The 27840-nt window shown below is 40.6% G+C and overlaps 1 protein-coding gene across 2 annotated transcripts in view; it reads right to left on the bottom strand.

The window, feature by feature from the left end:
• Positions 1 to 1397: 1397 nt before the first annotated feature.
• IGDCC3 (immunoglobulin superfamily DCC subclass member 3) overlaps positions 1398 to 27840 on the bottom strand; it is a 93190-nt gene continuing 66747 nt past the window's right edge. The window contains exons 7-14 of one of the 2 annotated variants that reach the window (XM_075273151.1): positions 25487 to 25652; positions 15569 to 15816; positions 14721 to 14885; positions 8350 to 8538; positions 7639 to 7743; positions 6673 to 6784; positions 4229 to 4427; positions 1398 to 2339 (exon numbers count right to left, since the gene is read on the bottom strand). In XM_075273151.1, the coding sequence (XP_075129252.1) occupies positions 2214 to 2339; positions 4229 to 4427; positions 6673 to 6784; positions 7639 to 7743; positions 8350 to 8538; positions 14721 to 14885; positions 15569 to 15816; positions 25487 to 25652 (1310 nt within the window). In that variant the 3' untranslated portion in view covers positions 1398 to 2213. Of the gene's footprint in view, positions 2340 to 4228; positions 4428 to 6672; positions 6812 to 7638; positions 7744 to 8349; positions 8539 to 14720; positions 14886 to 15568; positions 15817 to 25486; positions 25653 to 27840 lie in introns of both variants that reach the window. The other variant, XM_075273150.1, reaches the window with a different exon arrangement.

Below are 27840 nucleotides of genomic sequence, written 5' to 3'. Positions count from 1 at the left end.
CAGAAATTTCCAAAGCAAATGCATATTACAGCACACGACATGTACTGGTGTTTTCCTCCTTTCTCTATAGGTAACCTCCATTCAGTAAGTCTGCACCCACCATAGACAACTTAAGGTCTACTCGTATCTCCAATGATTTCACTTTTTCATACATCTGATTCATTATTTTTATATCAGTAATACTTTGTTATACTTTTTTATCTCAGTGCTAAAGGCATAAAAGAGCAAGTCATTCATTTCACAGTCACACTCAGCATGATCTTCTTCAAGAAAGTCTCACACACGCTTACAGAACAAAACCAGAAAAACCCACAGTTCAAATTCTACAAAGGCAAAAAAAAAAAAAGTATTAAAAAATGAGGTAGAAGTTTGTGTACAAAGTTTGGAAGTGCATCACGCTGGACTAGAAAATAAAATAAAGGGAAATTTACCTCAGAACAACATCAGCAAAGAGGAGCCAAATAAGGAGGAATGTTTTGTGGCGTGCTACCTAGTTGTTGTTTACCTCTAAATATATTCTACTTGGGCCATGGGATTAACGCAACAATGGGTCAAATGTACTGAAAGTTAGGTTATGTTCACATAGTGTAAATTGGAGTGGAACATGAGGCAGCGTTCCTCCTCAAAATCTTCTCTAAAAACCAGCCCTGTTGAACTTTTGGTGGAAAATCTAAACCGAGCCTTGGCTTTTTGCTTCAAGTTTGTAGGTGTGACTAGTCTCATATACAATGGGGCTGTTCAAGTATGAGGATAGCGCTGTGGCTTCTACAAGCATTATTCAGGCCTATATTTGGAGAGGAGTTTGAGGCAGAAGATTTTCCATGTGAACATACCCTTAAAGAGGCAAAACCATAATGGGGCCTGCTACATGTTCTGTTTCATGTCATGAGCAAAGCTATATCTGATGTAAACTAAAGAGATCAAGATTAAAAGATTGCAATAGGTTTTCAGAAATAAGTTTGGGTATTTGGTTAAAAACATACATTTATCCCTGTAAGGGTCAGTTCACATGGAGTTTTTTGGCAGCGGATTTTTTTCCACTGCTAAAACCAGCTCTGATTGACTTCAATGGGAGCTGCTCACTTCGTTTTTTCCGCTGACTTTTTTTCCGTGGCAGAATCAGCCACAGCGTCTGCGGCGCGGGGCTCCCTCCCGATTAGGCCCATTCATTTGGGCCTAATCTGGAGCAGGATGCCGATGCACTGTACTGGCATCCCCTTGCAGCTAGCTGCGAGTAATGTTCACACGCGGAATGCAAATTCCGCCGTGTGAACATACCCTATATTCATATAGCAAGCTACATGACAAACCATGGTCAAAGACCCCAAGATTAGCTGTTGTGGACCAAACTGTAAGACAAAGTGTATAACACATTTAGTACTCCTTTAGTACACAATGCTATATGTGCCGTATAGTTGGTAAAATATATATCTGAATGTGCTTTTTGGGGGAAAAAAACTAACAGTTGTCCTAAAAACTATACACCCATATGTTGCTTGAGATTAGTCTGTGTACCACATATTCCTCATTAGATGACTCCAGGCATTAGATTTCTGTAATAGTGCCCCTAAAATGCACACATTGAACCCCTAAATTGTAATCCATAGGGGAGCCATGTGTCTGCACTAGTCATGCAAGCATGAGCGAACCAAATATCACAGAACCACAAGTAGATCATACTAGAAAACATTCATCCCGGTTGAGGTAGGTTTGGAAATTGCCACCTGTACAGACTCCTCAATACAGTTTGTATCAATAGACAAATAAAATACGTAATGAAAAATATAAAATTCTGACCAGGCTACAAGAGCAGCGGGCTACCCCGGGATATCCCCGAGAGCCGAAACAATCAACTGGAATAATAATAATAATTAAAACAGAGGATTAAAAAATATCAGCGGGTAATGATGTGATTTGGGTAAATTTCCCTATAAAATCTATCAGCCCTCCATCCAAGGGGCTTAAAAGTAGGCAGATTCCATGTGTTGTAAATGAAAAAAAAGATGGCTGCCCACAGTCTCTGGAGAGTAACAGTCTATAAGTGCCAATGTTCTCACATAATAATAAAAAAGTACAAAACTCTATCAAAAGGGTACAGGGGAATCACAGGGTTTGGAAAATGGAGACCTGAGATGTATAGAAAGCTCCGAACAAACACGGCTGAAAGGAGCAGCAGGGTTGTGGTCAGTTCACTTTTAGAGGAGGATAGGGGCTCAGTCCTTAGCCGAAGGTGGATGGGTTACTGCCAGAGCTCCAGGAGGGTCCTCTTCGGCAAAACTGATTTCATCAGGAATGATGGCGGACACCAGAGTTACGTCCAATGAATGCGATGGAGCAGACTGATATACAGAAAAGAAAAATCCAGGTTAATAAGGTTCTCATATCATCACTCAACTGACCAATACGGCCTTTCCATACATAGGTAGGATTTATATAGAGCGGTTTTATGTCTCTTATATTGTTGCAATGACCTTTTTCTCCAGCAATTAAGCATGTAAAGGAATAAGAATACACATATTTTCATACAGGCAAGGGTATGCAGAAAATAGAGGCATCCTGTGCAACGCCTATGAAGCCCCTGAGTAGGTTAGGCTAAGCTATCATTTTCCTAAACACTATGCCAGTCTGTACAGGACATCCCCAGTCCAAACTAGCAGCAATATTAAGAGTGACCAGAGGGTAATGCCAATTAGGAATGATAAGGAACTGTATCTACAACTACAGGGAACGCTGTGTAGGATGTTACAGGACATATGTGGGTTATCACGTGAATAGAGCTGACCTGCAAAACCAAATATAGCCCCTACAATATGGAAGGCTCTGTGCTTGGTACTCAGTGAAGAGGCCACCAGATGATCGGTGGAGGTCCCAGGTATCAGACCCACACAATCACTAATATTGATGACCTAGCGTAAGAATAGGTCATCGATATGTATGTCCTGGGAAACCCCTTTAATAGAGAAAATGTGTTCTATTTACCTGCTCACAGTATGGTTTATTTATCTGTACACCGTATAACACTATTTATCTGGTATTTGCACTATTATCATGGACATTGTATGTAATTATGTATCTTATACACAACGTATCTGGATCCCGTATGCAGTCATTTATTTGTGTTAATCTGGATACTTTATGTCTATGTATGGCACTTACTAATGAATATTATCCATAAACATAAAAGGAGGGCAATATAACACTGATAAAAATCCAGTGTTCTAGATGTTTCTTTTTCCCAGCATGGGGCAGTCAGTAAGCTGTCATACAGATTAGGCCTAGTTCACATCTGCATTCAGGCCATTCCATTCCCCTATCTTCATGAAATATGTGGAGAGAAAAGCCCTGCAAGCAGCACTTTTCTCTCCGCATTTTTCGTGCAGAACCCGAGCGGAAACCACACAGACCCCATTATAATATGGGGGTCCGAGAGTTACCTTAGGTAACCGCTTTTTTATGCGTATAGTCCGCTTTGGAGTTTCTATGCTGCTCTTGCCACATTCCTTAAAAGGGGTGCAGTGGGGGGCACCAGCAGAATTATGATCATTTATGCCAGTTTCTTAGCGTAAATGATGCCTGAAAACTAGATTTCAGTGCAGGGATCAACCTGGTGGAGGTTGTACCTGATTTGTAAGGAGACATATGTCTTCTCAAGTTCTTATAAATCCTCCGGTGCAGGAGATATGAAAACTGCGGCTAAAAATGTTGTTTTTCATAAATCTCCAATATCTCCACGGCCAGCGCTAACTTGTATAGTAGTTATATCTCAAGCTAAAGTAATATATTCTAATATTTGATAAAGTCACAGCCATTTGATAAAGACTTTCGCCCATCCAATAGACATCAGTCAATAAGTTTTATATTTATACAGTAAAAAATTATTTTAAAGAGTTGTAGAGATACGCTACAGTCCATATGTTTAGACATAAGTCTATCCTAAAATATGTGCAATGGGTTATGGTTCATGTGGTTCTTTAACCCTGAACACATCTAGTTTATAGGTGCATCCAGTATGCGTATATGCATGTAGTGAACATGCATGCATTGGTAAATGTACGTATATATTCATGTCTGTAATGTATTGAATGTGTATATGTATGTATGTGTATTTGTCTTGTGACAATCATTTTACAGCTTGCACATAAGCTGTATATAGCAAATGAGATATACTAACTTGGTTAGGTATATTTCCTATGAAGCCTAACTATCTGACTACATGAATGCGTCTCACCTCTGATCGGTGACGTGGTGAATGAGGGAAGAGGTGTTCCATTTCATTGAGGTCGCTGACTTTCCCTTTCAGTTCTAACACACTAGTGTCCATCAATGTAGCACCATTTTGAGTACTTCGGTGTGAAATTCTTCCATTAACACCACCAGCAACTTGAGGAGCTGAAATTTGGTCCTGCGCAGCCTTACACTTCATCAATCTAAGAGGAGAAGGGTCAGAAACAAAGAATTTGCATTATTAGTTAAGCAAGATGTGAAAAAAGCTTTCTTTGCACTATAACTGTACAAGGATATCGTTGTCTAATGTTACCAGACCACACTTTTTATCTTGTAGTTTGCCTATTTAGCCTTGCCACACAGGTACTGGCACATACAGTATTTGCTTTGTTACAAGCACCTCTTTGGTGGCATTGTTTGTGCCAAAAGTTTGTCTGATATTTTTGACACATTTATCATTTACCCCTTGTTCACACGGACCCCATAGACTATAATGGGGTCCATGTGCTTGCTGCACGCTGCCCACACGAATCCTGCGGGCAGGAGTGTACAGTGTGTACTACTTTCCAGTCCACATGATCCTTGTGGAAATCTGGTGGCAAGCACACGGACCCCATTATAGTCTATGGGGTCCATGTGCTTTCACTGGCATACCGCTTGCAGTTGTGTTCAGTATTCCGTTCGGGGGGGTCCTCATGTGGACTCCCCCGGACAGAATCCAAATGCAGATGTGAACGAGGCCTCAGTTGTGCTGAAAAGAATGAATTCTTCTAACATCCTTGACATTTTCTGTCTTTAATCTACTACGTTGGTATGGCTAAGCGTTATCTTGTTCTAAACACATACATATGAAAAATATTTTTCACTGAGTTTCTTGCCTTCTATGATAAGATATCATACTGCTGCAGTTTAACCAATTAAAGCATAATTCATAAATGAACAAGGGACACATGGATTTCAACTATGTACCGCCCGAGTACCTGTCGTGCTTCCACCGCCCCTTTCATTCAATGAATAGGAGCGGCGGAAGCAGGGTAATAAAATCAGACAGAAATAGAACCTGTTCCATAGTTTGCGACCCGGACTGACAGCCAATACACGTGTCCATGTAATGAAATGAATGGGTCAGTGTACTGTCCAGGAAAAATCCAAATAGTACACTGACCATTCATATGGTCGTGTGCAAGGAGCTAAGACTGAGACCACACTTTGCAGATACATAGTTTTTTTTGTTGCAGATTTTGCTGTGTTTTTTTTGAGCCAAAGCCCGGCGTGGTTTTAGCACACAGGAGAAGTATAAGGGTATGTTCACACAGAGTTTTTTGGAGCAGATTTTGACGTGGAATCCACCTCAAAATCCAGCTCCAAAAACAGCTCCCATTGACTTCAATGGGAGCTGCTTTCTTCTTTTTTTTTCTGCTAGCTAGTAGCGGAAAAAGAATCAAACTGCCCTGTCTTGCCACAGATTCCTCGGCTGATTCAGCCACGGCGTCCTCGGTGGGAGGCTCCCTCCTGTTTAGGCCTATTCTTTGGGCCTAATCCGGAACAGAATGCCGCGACTGGATGCTGGTGCACTGCACTGGCATCCCGTTGCAGATAGCCACGCAGAAATGTTCATACGCCGAATGCTAATTCCACTCTAAGAGCTTCCTATATATTTTCCATTCCCTTAGTAAGCAATTCTTGGCTCAAAAAAACACAGCAAAATCTGCAACGAAAAAAGCTGCATTTCCGTAACGTGGGGCCTCAGGCTAGAGAAGTTTCTGCTACAGCTTTATAAATTCACATAAAAATTAAGTGCAGGTTGGATTAAATTAGAGACGGTCTGAAGTTTTGGGTGGACAAAAGCCAACAAATAGGTGATCTAAACTAAACTAGATATGTAGCCAGTAGAGATGAGCGAGTACTGTTCGGATCGGCCGATCCGAACAGCACGCATGCATTGAAATGAATGGAAGCACCTGGTACTTCCGCTTTGACGCCGGCCGGCCGCTTAACCCCCCGCGTGCCGGTTACGTCCATTCATTTCAATGCGTGCGTGCTGTTCGGATCGGCTGATCCGAACAGTACTCGCTCATCACTAGTAGCCAGCATTGTCTGCTATGATAAATTTGGCATATTTTAGCAGCGGGAATTTATTATCCGAATTACCCCTCTGGTGCGACATCGATGCCAGTCAGTTTTCTGGCACAAAAATAGCTCATTTTTTGACACATCGTTATTTGCACCGATAAATAAGAGACTTTATCAGTTTACAGATTTGTTTGCCCACCCCATTCCCAGACAAGATGCAAAAAGTATGTAAATAACTTATAAATAAAGCTGTAAGACTGTATGCCAGTTTGACATTACGAGTATCCTGGTCCATTTTTATTAGTACATATGCCTCATTCTATTTTACCTACATTGCCCTTTTTCTATTACAATGTAAAAATGAGTTTGTCTTACCTTCCACGATATCCAAACATGAGGAACAGCACACAGAAAATGATACAGGTCACACCGATATGGATACCAATGATGATGCCAGTTGTCGATGACTTCGCTCTCTGTTCATCACCTACACAATTGCAGGATGGATTTAGCACTGTGTACAGAAACAAGGAGATATATAGAAAACCGTCCAAAACCTTATACCTTTACTTGGGCATCATTTCTGTGATAGAAATGGGCATCAAATAGTGACGGATGCCATGTATATTTATGGGGTATGGTGAACATTTTGGCATGGTAAATCTATACCATGTCCTCCCAACTACATTTACTGGTTCACCGTCTCCCAGTCTGGGGTGTCTATTATACCTGAATGTGGGAATCCACACATATTTACCTAGTGGATTAGCCTGATTACTTGGACAAGGGCCAATTGCAAAAGGAAGAAACAAACTCATAGAGGCAAATTCACTAAGAATTTTTGTGACTTTTTAACAAGTTGCATGCAGTGTTTTTATACCACACTTGCCACTTTTTTTCAAAGTGGGCAAAGGCAGGACCATCACTATCGTAGCCTAAATAACAGCAGGAATTTACTCCAGTTTATAGTTGAAGCACACAGGTAGGTTGCAAAAAATTTGCTGTAAATTAAGCACATCACCCACCGATGTACAGGGGACATCGAGAATAACATACAATACATCGATCTGAACCAAAACCAAAGATAGAGACCTGTGCTTGCAATTGTGTGGATAAAGAAAGAAGGTCTACTCCAAGTTGGAACTGAACTCATAACCCATGGCCTGAACTACACCTTTTGGCCCAAGTTGCCATAGGAGAGGATAGTGAAGTCTTGGCCTCATTCTTCCTTTACCAAGTGGTAAGGTGTTGGAAGCCAACACTATCTATCTATCTATCTATCTATCTATCTATCTATCTATCTATCTATCTATCTATCTGTAATATGTATAAACTACTTACCAGCACGGGCCGACGCTTCTTTCAATGACACAAAGCGAACTGTGGAATTTCCATCTCCATGCTGATTGAAGGCCAGCAGCTTCACCTCGTATATTACAAGGGGGTCTAGATATAAAAATCACATTAAAAGTCATATGTTTTAATGACACGTCGTTTGCCTGTCTGAATCAACAATATGGTGGAGCTATGTCTACTTTATAGTGAAGGGTAGTACCAAGCACATCCATTAAATGTCATATAATTCACCTTCCAGGCACAAAACATGGGTCTTATCTAAAAGATATTTTATATTACAGAATTTGAGAAATGTTTTGTTTTTGAGGACTGTTTTATTGTCTACATATATTACACTTGTCCTACGGGAACAGTGGATGTTGATGAATGGCAGCTGTTAAACGGCTCAATGGGAAATTGCTATATTAAATTTCGCAGCCGTTTTGCCGCAGTGGCATTTATAAGCCAGTGTGACTGCTGTAAATGTCAGTCTAATTTTGACAGTGTTAATGGAGAGGAGGTTGCGGCTCCATGTTTGATTACCATTATTATGTGTCACTGTATAATTCTCTCACCCATCACTATAATTATAGGACACAGAGGTGTTGCACAAGCTTCTTGTCTGTGCTACATTTCACATAATAATATAAAACTTACTACAGAGGCCAATATAAATAAAGGTACATGTAAGTGTATGCTATGCTTTACTGTACTTACCAAGTCGGCAGATGTTGTAAGCTGTAACATTGCTAGCAAGCAGCATGGGTCCGGTATAGTGTGGCAGAGGGACCTTACGGTAATAGAGTTTAAAGCCTTCATTTTGGCCTAGTTTGATGGAGGGCTCCCAGGCAGCCTGGATGGCGGTACTATTCAGGACCTTGATATAGAGCGAAGGGACGGCTGGTACTGCCAAAAGAAGATCACTAGTGTTAGTAACTAGTCAATGTCCATTATAATAACCAATTGATTACATGATTATTAACGATTTAGAACCTTATTTTTTTTTTTAAATCCATATAATTTCTATAATAATTTCTAGCATTCACATGTCCAAATTTGGTGTAGCATGTGCCATATTCATTGAAGTGTAATATATACCATATATATATATATATATATATATATATATATATATATATATATATATGTAGGGAACAGGTTTTAACATTTTAGTAAAATTGTTTATTTGGAAATTTTGTAAATTTTTATCTACAAACAGCCTTATCGTGCTCTGTATGAGTACTTCTAAGGAAAATCCATACTCGGCCTGTACATTATAGGCACACTATGGCTTAGTATTATGACTTTTCAGCTTGTATCTCCTCTCCCTGCCGCTGTCTACATGCATATTTCTTGCTAAATTTGACCATATACCGTATACTATAAAATTACTTCTCCCTGAATACAATACAAATTATCAGTTCTTATAACAGAAAGCCTGCTGTTTGTGTGGATTTCCTCCGAGTTTACTGGTGTCCTCCCACACTCCAAAGAGTGTTACATATATGGGATAGTGATTGACACTGTTTGTAAAATGTTCTGTTGTTCAGGTCTCCTGGTGGACCAGAATGATGAAGACCAGTGAGCAGATGTGAACCTAGCCTAAGGCTCTATCTGCATAGTATTTGTGTCTGCATACATATTAGAATAGAGCCCTAGAATGAATGCCTGTATAGTTGTGCAAGTCTTCCATTGGCTCCAATTGTAAAAAATCCAACATTTTCTTTTTTTGCAGGATCCAACTGTATTGAAAACTATGGTACTAAACTATGCTATTCAATGCAGTTAGAAAAAAACAGCATGTACAGTTGTGTCCACCTTTAAACCTTACTCAAATTTGGTTAGTGATTCACTAAATCAATTTAATACACTATTGCAACATTGAAGCAAAACTCTTGACCAGCTGCAATTCACAACACAACCACTATGTGGCCACACACAGACACTTATAACATTGACATGTTGTGGCACAATATCATAAAATCATGTGTTAACCCCTACAGGAAGCAGACATTTTTTTTGTTTTCTGTTTCCTTTTGTTTTTACTCCTTGCCTTCCAGAATATTCAATACAATGTAATGGAATGCTGGAAAAATAAATCTGAATTGAGCGAAACTGCAAAAAAATTCAGTTACACCATATTCTTATGTGTTTTGTTTTTACGGCATCTACCATGCAGTAAAAATTCAATACTTTTATTCTGTAGGTTGGTACAATCACAGTGATACCAAAGTTATATAGTTTTTGTTAAAATCTTTTAGACCCTATTGACTTTTTTTTTTAATGTAGATTATGAGCCCCATATAAGGATCACAATGTACTTTTTTTTTTTCTATCAGTATGTCTTTGTAGAATGGGAGGACATCCACGCAAACACAGGGAGAACATACAAACTCCTTGCAGATGTTGTTCCTGGCGGGATTCAAATCTAGGACTCCAGCGCTACAAGGCTGCAGTGCTAACCACTGAGCCACCGTGTTATTAATAATAATAATAATAATAATTAATAAAAAAATATATTTATATAACGCCAACATATTCCGCAGCGCTGTACAATTTGTAGGGTTCAAATACAGACAGAAAGATACATTACAAAGAAAGTCATTTCACACAATTAGACTGAGAGCCCTGCTCGCAAGAGCTTACAATCTATGAGGTAGAGGGGGTGACACAAGAGGTAGCAGGGGCGGCATTGCTTATGCAGAGGTCAGACATTTTTGTAATAGAGGTGACTGTCATTACACAAACATAAACTTTATGAGCCCGCCTTATGTTACCCCATAAGGCGTCTTCTTGTGCAGGGAAAGTTGTAATTTTTATTGTTACCATTTTGATGAATATTGGGGCATTTAGATATTTCCCCACTACGGCATTCACTCTATGGGGTAAATATTTTTATATTTTATTAGTACGGCCATTTTCAGACATGGAGATGCCTAGTGTGTAATGTTTATTTTTGTTCATTTATTTTTATACATGACATAGAGATGGGGGGGGGGGTGATTTGAATTTTTATACAGTCCTATGAAAAAGTTTGGGCACCCCTATTAATCTTAATCATTTTTAGTTCTAAATATTTTGGTATTTGCAACAGCCATTTCAGTTACTAACAGAAAATGTGCAATATGCATTAAACCAAAATTTGACCAGTGCAAAAGTATGGGCACCTCAACAGAAAAGTGACATTAATATTTAGTAGATCCTCCTTTTGCAAAGATAACAGCCTCTAGTCGCTTCCTGTAGCTTTTAATCAGTTCCTGGATCCTGGATAAAGGTATTTTGGACAAACAATTCAAGTTCAGTTAAGTTTGATGGTGGCCGAGCATGGACAGCCCGCTTCAAATCATCCCACAGATGTTCAATGATATTCAGGTCTGGGGACTGGGATGGCCATTCCAGAACATTGTAATTGTTCCTCTGCATGAATGCCTGAGTTGATTTGGAGCGGTGTTTTGGATCATTGTCTTGCTGAAATATCCATCCCCGGCGTAACTTCAACTTCGTCACTGATTCTTGAACATTATTCTCAAGAATCTACTGATACTGAGTGGAATCCATGCGACCCTCAACTTTAACAAGATTCCCGGTGCCGGCATTGGCCACACAGCCCCAAAGCATGATGGAACCTCTACCAAATTTTACAGTGGATAGCAATTGTTTTTCTTGGAATGCTGTTTCTTTTTGGACGCCATGCATAACGCCTTTTTTTATAACCAAACAACTCAATCTTTGTTTCCAAAATGAAGCTGGCTTGTCCAAATGTACTTTTGCATACCTCAGGCGACTCTGTTTGTGGCGTACGTGCAGAAACGGCTTCTTTCTCATCACTCTCCCATACAGCTTCTATTTGTGCAAAGTGCGCTGTATAGTTGACCGATGCACAGTGACACCATCTGCAGCAAGATGATGCTGCAGCTCTTTGGAGGTGGTCTGTGGATTGTCCTTGACTGTTCTCACCATTCTTCTTCTCTGCCTTTCTGATATTTTTCTTGGCCTGCCACTTCTGGGCTTAACAAGAACTGTCCCTGTGGTCTTCCATTTCCTTACTATGTTCCTCACAGTGGAAACTGACAGGTTAAATCTCTGAGACAACGTTTTGTATCCTTCCCCTGAACGACTATGTTGAACAATCTTTGTTTTCAGATCATTTGAGAGCGGGCTGTCCATGTTCGGCGACCATCAAACTTAACTGAACTTGAATTGTTTTGTAGAAAGAAATGGTCCAAAAAACCTTCATCCAGGATCCAGGAACTGATGAAAAGCTACAGGAAGCGATTAGAGGCTGTTATCTTTGCAAGAGGAGGATGTACTAAATATTAATGTCACTTTTCTGTTGAGGTGCCCATATTTTTGCACCGGTCAAATTTTGGTTTAATGCATATTGCGCATTTTCTGTTAGTACAATAAACCTCATTTCAATCCTGAAATATTACTGTGTCCATCAGTTATTAGATATATCAAACTGAAATGGCTGTTGCAAACACCAAAATATTTACAACTAAAAATGATTAAGATTAATAGGGGTGCCCAAACTTTTTCATAGGACTGTATATTTTCTAAAACTTTTTAACTGTCTGTTCTTAGCCCCCCAAAGTGGGACATAGCATAATACTGTTGCTATTTGGTAAAAAAAATGGTGCTCAAAAAATGATAGTGTAGTGAAGAAAGCCCACTCGCACAGGTTTAATTCCATGGTCTCATGCACTTTCCGTTTTTTTAGTGATAGTAATGATGGTCAGGCTTATGACAGAGGTGCCTAAAGATAGGTGTAGATGGTAGGGATGTATCCTCAACTTATTGAGTTGTGAGAGTCACAACTGCTATAAAGGTATCCAAATACAAAAAGTGTTAAACACAGTCATCAATGGTTAAGATATACCCTCACCTGGGTGAGTTGTGATTAGTCAGAAATACTTTGTAGGCAAATTGGAACTATAAAAGTCCTTGGAAGCTGCGGGATCCCCGGGCATCAGAATACGTGAAATACAGGCAGGTAGGAGCTGATGTAGAGCCACAGAACAAGAGGCAACAGCAGTGACCAGAGCGCAGACCTACACTTCTTTTTTAGAGCTTCCACTCTGTGATCTACATTGATTATAGTTTTGAATACTGTGGTGAAATTACTACATCGCTATTGAGCTCTATCCCGGAGAAAGCTCAATAGCAACGTTCCATTGGCAGGGAGGGTAGCCTTCAGAAAGCTCCCAGCTGCCATACTAATCGAACAACTCTTGTCAGCTCGCTGCAGAAGAGCCATTCTGTTATAAGTAACCTCTCAAATACAATGGTTGCATCTAAAGACTTAATGGTCCATTATCGGAACTGACTCCAATCATGTAACTTGCTGCTAAGTCCCTGCTGGGTAAAACCTCCTGAGTACTCACCATACTTCTATTGATATTCTTATAGCCACCTGCGCTTCCCCTTCTGTGGAGGCGGCTGTGATCAGGAGCCGAAAAGATAATTATTCATGGGTGGTCCACAATGGGGATTAATATTGTGTGTAGGGGCCACTATGGGACATAATACTGTGTGCAGGGGCCACCATGGGGCATAATACTGTGCGTGTAGGGACACTATGATGCATAATACTGTGTGCAGGCGCCACTATGGGGCATAATACTGTGTGTAGGGGCCATTATGGGGCATAATACTGTGTGCAGGCGCCACTATGGGGCATAATACTATGTGCAGGGGCCACTATTGCGCATAATACTGTGTGTGTAGGGGCACTATGAGGCATAATAGTGTGCAGGAATGTGGTTTGTGCAGGGGACCCCATGTCAAATGGTTGCCTTGGGGCCCCGCCATTCCTAGTTACACCACTGCTTAAGGCTCTATCTGCACATTGAAGTAGTCACCATACTTCTATAGATAGGTCATCAATTTAGGAGTTTCAGATAAAGCTAAGGCCCTACCAGCGAATCGCTGCAAAAAAAACTGCAGGAAAGAACTCAGAAGAAATGCATCACTTTTTTTTCCGCAGTGTCTTTCGCAGAAAGTCTGCAGTTTTCCTCTGCCTTCTTGCTGCCTCATTTACTTAAAGAGGACCTTTCACCACTTTTGGGCACATGCAGTGTCATAAACTGCCAGAAAGCCGACAGTGCGCTGAGTTCAGCGCACTGTTGGCTTTCCCGATCTGTGCACGGTGTAAAGAGCTTACGGTGCCGGTACCGTAGTACTCTATGGTCAGAAGGGCGTTTCTGACCATTAGCCAGGGACGCCCTTCTGCCTCGCGGCGCCAATCGCGCTGTGCTGTGGAACGGGGAGGAACTCCCCCCTCCCGCTCCTGATAACACTCGTCTATGGACGAGCTGTGTGAGCAGAGGGAGGGGGTGTTCCTCCCTGCTCCACAGCACAGCGCGATTGGCGCCGCGAGGCAGAAGGACGTCTCTGGCTAATGGTCAGAAACGCCCTTCTGACCATAGAGCACTACGGTACCGGCACCGTAAGCTCTGTACACCGGGCACAGATCGGGAAAGCCGACAGTGCGCTGAACTCAGCGCACTGTCGGCTTTCTGGCAGTATATAACACTGCATGTGCCCAAAAGTGGTGAAAGGTCCTCTTTAAATTGCACAGTTGTAGCAAATACATGTTACTGTTTGTGTCATTAAAAGTCTTACAATTTTTCAGTAAACTTTCTTAACCAGTTCCTCACAGTTTTCTAAATCTCTGCTTGGTGTGATTCATTATTTACCTACAGTGCATAACAATCAGTCCATAGTCATGTGATATACAGTCCGTGATCATGTGATATACAGTCCATGATCATGTGATGATATACAGGTGCACAGCCGGTTATAGTCACAGAACAGTAATCAGACACCTGCTTAGAAATTAACTGTGCATCTGTGTGTTCATCACATGACCATGGACTGTATATCACATGATCACGGACTGTATATCACATGACCATGGACTGGCTTTCATTCACTGGAGTAAGCAGAATGAATGACAGCAAGCAAAGATCTAGAAAACTGTGAGGAATTGATAGAGAAAGTATATTGGAAAATTGTACAACTTTTCACAATACAAACATTAACATGCATTTTCAAACACTGGACAAGCCCTTTAATTATTCACCTACCTTCTCCCAGAGTCCTCTGCACCACACTGGCAGATGCTTTACTTGCACCTCTAGAGGTATATGCTTTTATATAGAAGACATAGCTGGTTGATGGTTCTAGATCTGTCACCGTCTGCTGAAAAGTATCCTTGCTCACAGCTTCTTGGTACTCCATTTGGACAGGGTCTGAGAATGAAGAGGAGATATACAAATATATAATCTCTCTTTTTTGTATTTATATCAGTGACGCTCCAAGGTTATATAAAGTTATATAAGACTGCAGTAATATAAAATACTATTATTCCCCATAATGTGGTTTTTATGACATTGTGGTATTGTAGCAATAGCAAACCAACGTCCTGATGATGAGAGTTCAGCAGACTATAACCCAGTGTCATACCACATTAGTCCTGCAGTTCAGTTATAGAATTTGTGGAAAAATAGTAAAGTGTTAAGTTTGTCCTCAATTGTATGTGCTTAATGCAAATTGCCCTAATGGTTCTGGTGATTACTCCAATTACATGTAAATGGAGGGCATAAATATGTATTAGAGAGCAGTCTGAAGGCTTTGCACGTCTGATCTGACCAGAGTGGCAGGTTAAGCTCTTAGTCAGTGACTACTTACTGTACTTTGTGAGACAACTAATTGCAGATTTCATGTACTAAATCCTTAAATCTGCCAATGTTCTTGATTATTCTAGGACCTTCCTTGCTGTGGCTTCCTGCATTGCAGTTATTTTATGTGCTATACATTGTAGGCAAGAAAAAATTGTCATATAATTAAAATATCACATGGAGAAAGCATGTAAAAAAAACTCCAATGACGCTGAATGCGCATCATATACATTTAGACACACGGTGATAGGTACCTTCGGTTTTGCGGATGTGAACCACGTAACCAATTATCTCTTGTGTGTTTTCCAGCGGCTCTTTCCATGATACTTGGATGGAGGTGGATGATACGGTGATGGCAGTGACATCTTGTGGGGCACCTGGTAGTCCTTCTGCCCATATTACAGAGAGCCGGGCACTAGCCTGACTGGTGCCTGCACTGTTCTGGGCTATGCACTGGTAAATGGCCTCATCCTCCTGACTGATCCCAGAAATGGTAAGAGAACTAAGTAAAGGAAAGAAGGTTTGGTGAAGCCAAAGTAGCGAATTAGGAAAGCGTTATTCATTACTACATTGCTGGATGGAGGATGCTACATGGAAGGAATAAGTAATAAGAGTAAATCCTGTTCATATTAAACAACTTGATATAGACATGGAAATGGGTGAGAAGATACTGATGGATAAGGGCATGGTCAAAGAAATATATGTATATACTCTGATTATGGGAAAGGCAAGTTTAATGGAGCTGTGATATGGCATCCATGAAGGCATATGGAAACACGGTCCATCAGTCGCCATATGGATGTTGTATGTCTATGGCAGAAGCCATAATACTGTGTCATCTTGATGCACTATATACAGTCCTATGAAAAAGTTTGGGCACCCCTATTAATTGTAATAATTTTTAGTTCTAAATATTTTGGTGTTTGCAGCAGCCATTTCAGTTTGATATATCTAATAACTGATGGACACAGTAATATTTCAAGATTGAAATGAGGTTTATTGTACTAACAGAAAATGTGCAATATGCATTAAACCAAAATTTGACCAGTGCAAAAGTATGGGCACCTCAACAGAAAAGTGACATTAATATTTAGTAGATCCTCCTTTTGCAAAGATAACAGCCTCTAGTCGCTTCCTGTAGCTTTTAATCAGTTCCTGGATCCTGGATGAAGGTATTTTGGACCATTCCTCTTTACAAAACAATTCAAGTTCAGTTAAGTTTGATGGTCACCGAGCATGGACAACCCGCTCTCAAATGATCTGAAAACAAAGATTGTTCAACATAGTTGTTCAGGGGAAGGATACAAAAAGTTGTCTCAGAGATTTAACCTGTCAGTTTCCACTGTGAGGAACATAGTAAGGAAATGGAAGACCACAGGGACAGTTCTTGTTAAGCCCAGAAGTGGCAGGCCAAGAAAAATATCAGAAAGGCAGAGAAGAAGAATGGTGAGAACAGTCAAGGACAATCCACAGACCACCTCCAAAGAGCTGCAGCATCATCTTGCTGCAGATGGTGTCACTGTGCATCGGTCAACAATACAGCGCACTTTGCACAAGGAGAAGCTGTATGTGAGAGTGATGAGAAAGAAGCCGTTTCTGCAAGCACACCACAGAGTCGCCTGAGGTATGCAAAAGCACATTTGGATAAGCCAGCTTCATTTTGGAAGAAGGTCCTGTGGACTGATGAAACAAAGATTGAGTTGTTTGGTCATACAAAAATGTGTTATGCATGGTGTCCAAAAAAAAGCATTCCAAGAAAAACACTTGCTACCCACTGTAAAATTTGGTGGAGGTTCCATCATGCTTTGGGGCTGTGTGGCCAATGCCGGCATCGGAAATCTTGTTAAAGTTGAAAGTCGCATGGATTCCACTCAGTATCAGCAGATTCTTGAGAATAATGTTCAAGAATCAGTGACGAAGTTGAAGTTACGCCGGGGATGGATATTTCAGCAAGGCAATGATCCGAAACACCGCTCCAAATCGACTCAGGCATTCATGCAGAGGAACAATGTTCTGGAATGGCCATCCCAGTCCCCAGACCTGAATATCATTGGACATCTGTGGGATGATTTGAAGCGGGCTGTCCATGCTCGGCGACCATCAAACTTAACTGAACTTGAATTGTTTTGTAAAGAGGAATGATCCAAAATACCTTCATCCAGGATCCAGGAACTGATTTAAAGCTACAGGAAGCGACTAGAGGCTGTTATCTTTGCAAAAGGAGGATCTACTAAATATTAATGTCACTTTTCTGTTGAGGTGCCCATACGTTTGCACTGGTCAAATTTTGGTTTAATGCATATTGCACATTTTCTGTTAGTACAATAAACCTCATTTCAATCCTGAAATATTACTGTGTCCATCAGTTATTAGATATATCAAACTGAAATGGCTGTTGCAAACACCAAAATATTTAGAACTAAAAATGATTACGATTAATAGGGGTGCCCAAACTTTTTCATAGGACTGTATATGTGCATCACTACTATGTTGTAAGCCAGCACTGTGTGCCTTATATAGGCCTAGTATGGAATATTAGACATCTTACGTTGTGTTTGTTTACTTTTGCAACAGAAGTAAGAGTTTACATATATAACTGTCTTCCGCCAGAAAAGTAAGAAACACGATAGAAGAAAGCTTCTTTTACAATAGAGAGAATGCAGACGAACGGTACTTCATCTATATCAATCATTCTATTCTGTTATTAATGTCCGTTGCTCTGATCCTCTGATGTATGAAAGCAACAGACATTAGTAACAGTAGTGTGTATTTATCCTTATTAGTATCTTACACCTGTGCAGTCTCCTCCATATAACATTTGGGCCTGTCTGCATCCTGCTGTGAGCCATTGCTTCACCTAACATCAGGTAAATGTGACTTTCCAGCAGTGACTTTACAATGATGCTCATTCAGTGAAGTACTACTCATTATATAGTCCAAATGGACTTTTGTCTCTTTCCAGCCTACACACATACCGCTCTCCTACATTCATGACTCCTAAATTTGGCAACGCAAATAGGGATTTGTTCTGAATGGAGAAAGGGGAGTAAGCCACTAGCAGAGTCTTTTTTACCCAAAGAACAAATGGTTCAGACATGTAAAACTAACCATGCCCGATCTTTCTTTTCCTCAATATTGTCATGGGGGGCGGCAAGACAACTCAATGCACATTAGATAGTCGCTCACTCCTGTCATAACCAACATTAGTTAGACTGATGTTACTGTAATGTGTTTGGGTTCTGGACATCCTTAACATTTGTGGTGGCTTAAGTACAGTCAGCTCCCCACAATCAATAACCTTACAGTAGACAGATGACACTTCTATAGGGGTTGTTTTTTTTTTTTGTTATGGTTTTAAAGCTACAGTACATAGACTTACAATATGCATTATAATGTTTTCTACTTGTAAACAATGACCAGTTAGACAAAGGACTAAAGGAGCCCTAAAGGGCTTACAACATGGCCCAAATATTGGTCCAATTATCAAAAACTAACATTCCTAGAAATGGTTGTTCCTGAGAATTGTCCCATGTACTTGTGCCTGCTTAAAACGGGATAGCATGTTTTATGCACCATAACAGATACTAGGTTGTCTGCAGGACATGTAAACAGGGCAATATGCTGCAGACAAATGCTAGCAGTATGTTCATTAATATACAATAGTGATGATGAGGAATGATCCTAAGAAGATCCATTCTCCATCACTGCCTGCTGGGTTCCCCCGGCTGAATAAATGTCTGTATGATCATTAGCCCCCAATCATTGACCTAGGTGAACGTGCCCAGCAAATAGTTGATCTTGTCACTTAAGTGGGCTTAAAAATCATCATTTGATGGCAGCACATACCCCATGTATACAGGATATGCTGCAAACTATATGGGGACGAACTATTGTGCTATTAACTATTTGTCCTCATACAGTATGATGATTTATTTAAAGGGGTTGTTTGGGATTTTCTTTATGGTATGTCCCTAGTATAGGCTATATATGTGTGATTATGGAAGACTGACAGCCGGCCCCAGCACATATCAGTTCTTCAGGCCTGCTTCGAACTCCTGTACTACACAGTGTACAGAGCTGAAAGTAGATGGCTATCACTTTACAGTTGCTGAGCAATGTTCCGGCATCTCCGCTCCCAATGACGTTAATCCGAGGTGAGATGCAGTAACATGGCCTGGCCACTATACAGTATACAGAGCTGTCTGCTTCCAGCAGTATAGGAATCCCCATTTGATTATGGGGATCAGCTGTTGCCCCCCCACTGATCAGATATTTAGACCTTAGAAAAATAATTCCAGAAAATGCTATATGTGTACTAAACCAAAGCCGAATGATATCCTAGAGAGTTTCTTGCCCAAAAGGTCAGGGTAAGGTAAATGTACAGTAGATACAGTCTAGATTCTTAAGAATGGACATGGCAGGTACCATAAGACATAACAGAGTAATACTTATTACATATGACAGCCAAAGATCATATTGTCAATTAATAATGTCATTTTCTACAAGACATGAAGTTCCTTTTGTGCAGCCAGACACTGCATCTGCTTGTTCTCCCTTTTGTATGGGCATTACAATGATCTGTCTGGATTTATCCTTATGTATTAGGTAATGGTTTTGCTTGATTAAATTGTAAAAGTATAGTAGCCTTTCATTAATCTTGGTTAACCTTTTCCGTGTGTTATAGGAAAAGCGGCAGACCTCTCGCTTCTTGGGTCATTGAGCAGACACACAATCGAAACATGACATCTCTTTTCTGGTTTTTCTTTAGCGCGCTTGTCGTCAGTAAACTTTACTTGGGGCGGCATTTGTTTTAACCTATTCACTGCCAGCAGTTTGTTCATCATCAGCAATAGACTTTTGAAATGATTCAGTCAAGGGGTTAAGTATCTAAAAGTTGAAGTCAGGGACCCTTCTGGCTGGAGGCCCCTTTCTATTGAAATGAAAGACTTTAATTACCATGGTGAGGGTGGGGGGATCAATACAGCTCAGTGCCCTGGTTACTTGTTGCCATAGTGAAGTCTCCTGGATATTTGTGTCCCCCCACCCTTCCCCTTTTCCATCGTCCAGGATTACAACCACCTCCCAGGCTGGCTATGACCCTTGAAACTGGAGCAGCTTAGAGCGTCGAGAAGCAAGATGACAACCCTAAGTGGGGTCACACTGTTCAAGAATAGTAATTCTCCGGGGATCATAAGATTATAAATATCCTATAATAGCAATGGTGGATTACTATATAAAGGCTGTCTCAGCTATCATGATAAAACTCTGTCAGACAGAGCACAGGACGTGCTTAGGAACTATGGGAGGAATTGCACCAGTCTTAAGGACTACAATGGGGGGCATCATGCGTTGGTCTTAATAGAATGAGAGGATCTATTCTGTTACTAATTCTCACACACCAAGTGTAGGAATTGCTGGTGTGCATTTCAGGTATAACTCACACCAGTTTTCTGATGTGAGTTATAGTAAATCTGTTGGCCCGAGGCCTCTCCAGTCCACCTGCCCTGTTAGGGATCTATATTTTACTGGGCTTTAGAGTGAAGCCTATAGACTTCGATGGAGCACTACTGTACCTCCAAATGCCTCGGACTTTACATGATGGCGTACAGATCACTGCTGGATTACAATAAGACAAACATAAAAGTGGCATTAGATACATCGGATGTTATATTATGGAGCTATTCTCTCCTAGAGGCAATGCTACAAGGGGCGAATAATTCAGTGAAACAGCACCATATGGATCATTATATGAAGGCACTCAGGGTGCCTCTTTATAGCCTCGTGCACATGGCTCTGCTGCATGCATGCTGCCTTTGTTCCATGTTAGACTCTGCAGTCTCTTCAAAAAGCTGATCTGTGGGGGGCCTGGGTGACCTCCTCTGATCGTCAGGGAAAAGTCATTAATTATTAAACCTGGAAAATCCTTTTCAATGGGTTGTCCCACTAAAGATACTTACAGTCCTATGAAAAAGTTTGGGCACCCCTATTAATCTTAATCATTTTTAGTTCTAAATATTTTGGTATTTGCAACAGCCATTTCAGTTTGATATATCTAATAACTGATGGACACAGTAATATTTCAGGATTGAAATGAGGTTTATTGTACTAACAGAAAATGCGCAATATGCATTAAACCAAAATTTGACCGGTGCAAAAGTATGGGCACCTCAACAGAAAAGTGACATTAATATTTAGTACATCCTCCTTTTGCAAAGATAACAGCCTCTAGTCGCTTCCTGTAGCTTTTAATCAGTTCCTGGATCCTGGATAAAGGTATTTTGGACAAACAATTCAAGTTCAGTTAAGTTAGATGGTCGCCGAGCATGGACAGCCCGCTTCAAATCATCCCACAGATGTTCAATGATATTCAGGTCTGGGGACTGGGATGGCCATTCCAGAACATTGTAATTGTTCCTCTGCATGAATGCCTGAGGATTTGGAGCGGTGTTTTGGATCATTGTCTTGCTGAAATATCCATCCCCGGCGTAACTTCAACTTCGTCACTGATTCTTGAACATTATTCTCAAGAATCTGCTGATACTGAGTGGAATCCATGCGACCCTCAACTTTAACAAGATTCCCGATGCCGGCATTGGCCACACAGCCCCAAAGCATGATGGAACCTCCACCAAATTTTACAGTGGGTAGCAAGTGTTTTTCTTGGAATGCTGTTTCTTTTTGGACGCCATGCATAACGCCTTTTTTTTTATAACCAAACAACTCAATTTTTGTTTCCAAAATGAAGCTGCCTTGTCCAAATGTGCTTTTTCATACCTCAGGCAACTCTATTTGTGGCGTACGTGCAGAAACGGCTTCTTTCTCATCACTCTCCCATACAGCTTCTATTTGTGCAAAGTGCGCTGTATAGTTGACCGATGCACAGTGACACCATCTGCAGCAAGATGATGCTGCAGCTCTTTGGAGGTGGTCTGTGGATTGTCCTTGACTTTTCTCACCATTCTTCTTCTCTGCCTCTCTGATATTTTTCTTGGCCTGCCACTTCTGGGCTTAACAAGAACTGTCCCTGTGGTCTTCCATTTCCTTACTATGTTCCTCACAGTGGAAACTGACAGGTTAAATCTCTGAGACAACTTTTTGTATCCTTCCGCTGAACAACTATGTTGAACAATCTTTGTTTTCAGATCATTTGAGAGTTGTTTTGAGTAGCCCATGATGCCACTCTTCAGAGGAGATTCAAATAGTAGAACAACTTGCAATTGGCCACCTTAAATACCTTTTCTCATGATTGGATACACCTGGCTATGAAGTTCAAAGCTCACTGAGGTTACAAAACCAATTTTGTGCTTCAGTAAGTCAGTAAAAAGTAGTTAGGAGTATTCAAATCAATAAAATGATAAGGGTGCCCATACTTTAGCACCGGTCAAATTTTGGTTTAATGCATATTGCGCATTTTCTGTTAGTACAATAAACCTCATTTCAATCCTGAAATATTACTGTGTCCATCAGTTATTAGATATATCAAACTGAAATGGCTGTTGCAAACACCAAAATATTTAGAACTAAAAATGATTAAGATTAATAGGGGTGCCCAAACTTTTTCATAGGACTGTATATCCTACCTATTGGATGGGGTAAAGTGTATGACTGCTTGGATGGGTATCTACAAGTGCCCCCAGTATGAATGGATTAATGGTAAAGACGCTCGCCCTCTTCTCCATTGTCTTCTACAGAACTACTGGAGATCTTGTTCCCAGAAATCATATAGAAGGGAATGGAGTGATGGTCACATATGTGCTTCACCATTACATTTACATGAGGCACTCATGGGGAAGGAGGCGCAGACATAGACACCCATTTGCTGAGGTCCATTCTGTCTGGTCTCCATTATTTGAAGTGAAAGAAGTTGTACAGGCTTTGATAAAATGGATCTATTTTTATTTTACTGAAACAGCGCCACACTTGTCCACAGCCTATGTCTGGAATGGTGGGTTAGAACTCAAAACACAAAAGGTTCCTCATATTGAACAGCTAGCCAGACAAAAGGCAAACACCAATTCGACACACAGGCCGCATGCAAAACTTATAGCAAGAATTCACACAATCAATGTATATAAAAATTATAAATTATTCAAAAATCGTAAAATGGAATCAGCAAGGCAGATGGAATCAAATAGTGAATACACAGATACAAATCAAGGTAGCAACAACAGACCAAACACTACCATGCAATATACTGTAAGTAATAATAGATCAATTGCACACATAAAGTAAAGATACATTCATCTAATGATACGCAACCCAGGTAAATACAGTGAAATAAGAAGCACATGTGAATGTAAGTACATTCCAAAGCACATTAACTGAGCACCAGTTATACGTACCAAATACAATGGAGTATCCTATAAAGTTATGAACAGTCAACATAGACCATAAATAAAGTGCCTGTAGACATAATGATAGGTCTGGTCCGTGCTACCGACAGTGAAGACCCTAAGAGCTGAACGCTGATTCCATTTTACAATTTTTGAATAATAAAATTTATAATTTTTATATACATTGATTATGTGAATTCTTGCTACAAGTTTTGCATGCGGCCTGTGTGTCAAATTGGAATGGTGAGTTATACTTGTTTGATTGTATTGGTTTCAGTTGGGGAGTAAAAAATAAGTTTCATATTATAATCCATAACTAATAACCTAGTATAAAAAAAATACATAGCTATAATAATGGACAGAGAAAATTATGAGCGAACATTGAAATATTCGATATTCGTTTCGAATAGCCCCTCAATATTCGACTATTCGAATGAATATCAAACCCCATTATAGTCTATGGGGAAAAAAGCTTTGTTTCAGGGGAAAGCACTCTTCGACTCAGGAGAGTCACCAAGTCCACTATGACACCTCAGCAAATGAGGATAACAGCTCTGGAATGCAACTGGGACAGCAGGGGAAGCATGTCTGGGGGCATCTAACATGCCCAAGTACCTGTATTACGCCACTAATAATGCAGAAGCTGACTTTTTCCCATAGGAATGCATTGACCAGCGTTGAATTGCCAAATGCCATACAGAGTACAGCATTCGGCCAATCAACGCTGGTTCTGCCCAACGCTCGTCTGTGAGGAGGCGGAGTCTAAGATCGGTCCACAGCAGTCTCCATTCTGGTCTGATCTCAGGTATAGCAGAGTTGACACAGCTCTGCTACATCTCAGGTGTAGTAGAGATATGCGCTCAACTCCGCTATACCTGAGATGCAGCAGAGCTGGCCGTACGCTGAACTCTGCTACACCTGAGATGCAGCAGAGCTGGCCGTGCGCTGAACTCTGCTACACCTGAGATGCAGCAGAGCTGGCCGTGCGCTGAACTCTGCTACACCTGAGATGCAGCAGAGCTGGCCGTGCGCTGAACTCTGCTATACCTGAGATGCAATAGAGCTGGCCGTGTGCTGAACTCTGCTACACCTCAGATGCAGCAGAGCTGGCCGTGCGCTGAACTCTGCTACACCTGAGATGCAGCAGAGCTGGCCATGCGCTGAACCGAATCTGAAATCCACTCTTCGTATAAAGTGGAGATCACCTGATTTAGCCAGCCAATTACTTTTTCTGATTTTTTTTTTTATGCCTACGTTGTCGTAGTTCCTGTACCATCTCCCCTGCACAGTTATTGGTGCAAAACAAGTGTCAGGGAGGGTGGGAGGGGATACAATTTTTTTGTGTGTTTGCCACGTGGTATACCAATACCAATCCGATCGAATGCCGTTCGCTCATCTCTAAAAATTATCTTTCAGACTAAGACTTAGACCAATGCCTTTTGTCACCCCTACTTTAATAAAGATTGGGTATGTCTGGGCTGCCTTACCCATCCCTGTAATTTTTTTTTTTTTAACATTAGTACAGATTTACTAATCTTGTCTAAGATTTGTGCACATTTACAGAGACAGTGTTAAAATGCTTCAGATGTATGGCGTTTGATGCTGGATAATAAATCTGGAGCATCTTTAGACTATTTCATCTAAGATTATACCAACTATTATTTAGCTTAGCTTTCTGCTAAAATTGCCTTAAGCTTTGCCCTATTTTATATTCAGCTCCTTTCCAAGTCCTGCTCCGGAAAAATTATTTTGTGCCAAAAATGCACCAAGTCTGGCAAAAAATGGCAAGGCTCAGTCCAAAACATAATAGTAAATGTGGACCATTGTTTGTCTTCTTACCTGTTATTGTTTTTTAGCTTGATGTGGCCCTGAGGTTCTAACTCCTGCCCATTTTTCAGCCATGTGATTTGTGGTGGGGGCTCACCTTGAGCCAAACATGTAAAAATTGCTGTGGTGCCAACAGGACGGGAAATGGACTGTGGATGTTGGACAAACTCAGCAGGGGCTGCAAAGAACAATATAGGATGATGAGTGACTATAGGCAAAATGTTCAGCAATAACAATACCTCAATATAAACAATTTTTTCTTCATGTTATATATTATGTTAAAAAGGATCAAGTCAGAAAAATATTTTTAACATTGAACTGAATTGTTGCATTTAACACATATGTCCATCTTTTGCCACCATTTTTCTCTTTACATATAGATATACAAAAACTTGGAAAATACATTGCAGTATTTATCATGTATTGATCCTGTATTATCCTGCAGAGCTGCATTCACAATTCTGCTTGTAAGTATTGAAAACACCTAAACAATACCTTACCTAAGTACCTAGGATGCAGTGGCGCGGATAGTATATCCAAAAAATATATATATCCCTAATGCAAGTTCTGTACTAATGTTGAGATGGTAAGCAATGCTGCGAGATTTCACCTCTGAAGCCAGTAAAAGTGTGAATCCAGTTATGAATGGAATATAGCCTAAATTTATATTTTCATTGGAATTTCCATTTTTCTATTACTTGGAATGGATCTATCAAATGACAAGCATAAACTGATACTGATTATTGTAATGTTTCTCATTTTGTCATATAATAAAATCCTGCAGACTATTTCATCCTGAATTTCCTTGGTGGAATTATTAACCCATTTATGCCTAGAGTTCCATTAACCTCCGGCATAAATGGGTTAAAGGATTATCTTATTTTATCCATGATTTTCTGTAATGGAGGCTCCTAGCGAAGCCTTTGCCATGGATGTGACTACAGCCTATCTAAGGGTTAATACAATATACTGCCTACAACTTTGCTCATCTTTTATGTAGGTTCTATCTACATGCAAGCCATAAACATAAACAATAAAGTGTATTCTGTATAAACGCGTGCTTTAAAATAACCTGGCAAATGCTATTTCTAAAAAGAAAATCTTCCTATGACAAAATGTGTGTGTTTTCTTGGAACGGATTGAATTTATTTACGGTTCATGCTCAAGTAAATGGCATATGGGGTAAACTAATAAATGATTTGCTCACCTTTAAATCCCCTGCTGTTTCCACAACAACTGTTCATGGTCCCTTGCCGTTCTTAGGTTACAATACTACAGTGATGATGTGTCATCTCAACCTTAAGCCAGCCATACACATGAGATAGCTGTCAGCCAAACACTTGTTCTGCTGACAGCTATCTGTCTGACTATAGTATACACATGCACTCTTGGCTCAGCCAAGCACTGCATGTATGCTGAATAGGAGAGGGAAGAAAGCTGCTCCTGGAAGAGGGCAGCTTATCTCCCTGTGAACACAAGGATCAGACATGTTGAAACCCAACTGCTTGATCCATATCGCCCCTGACATCTGCTATCTGGAGAGAGTTGGAAGGACTCCATACACATTAGATTATCGTGCAAACCTGCAGAAATTAACAGGTGCAGCCGACATACTTGTCATGTTTATGGGCTGTTTTAGTGATTGTTATAGAGACAGGTACCATACAGTAAGTAAAGACCACCAGGAGACTATAGAACTGGTAGGGGAGGGGGATAAAGCTGGCCATGCACATAAGATAGCTTAAAAGGGTATTCCCACCTCACATACTCATCAGTCTTTACTGCTGTAAAATCTTCTTTCTTCCTGGTGTCTTGCATCATTTGGTGGGCGGGGTTTCACATGCAACCTGCCGTTTAGCTCCGCCCCTAAATTAATGTGTAGCTCCGCCCACCCATATTGGACTATGAAGTACAGGCAGCAGCAACTCTATTCTGTTTTACATACAGAGACTGCCTGTCTGCCATAATGAACACAATTGAATTAGCTAGCCTGATAACTGGGAGAACAGAATAAATGAAAGCAGCTGCTCTCCCCTATCTCAGAGCAGGAAGCAGGAAGCCCTGTAGACACAGGAATAGCTAGATACACAGGCTCGCTCCCTGCACTTAGCCCCTCCTCCCTCCCCCCTGAGAGCAGCAGATACATCACTTGACTCATAAGCAGCTAAGTCAGGGCTGTGGCCACAAATAATTGAATAAAGTAAGATAGTGGACAAACAAAGCAGCTTTGCTGAAGCAATGTATTTAGGAAAAGTCTTACATCCACATTAACAAGCAGTATAGATAGGATCCTTGTGATGGGACAACCACTTTAAGCATCCCATATACATTAGATGATTGTTAGAAGGATTTGACAGCCCAATCGT

This window comes from Leptodactylus fuscus, chromosome 5 (genome assembly GCF_031893055.1).
Source record: "Leptodactylus fuscus isolate aLepFus1 chromosome 5, aLepFus1.hap2, whole genome shotgun sequence".
Classification (NCBI taxonomy): Eukaryota; Metazoa; Chordata; class Amphibia; order Anura; family Leptodactylidae; genus Leptodactylus; species Leptodactylus fuscus.
This window is presented reverse-complemented; position numbering and strand designations above follow the sequence as displayed.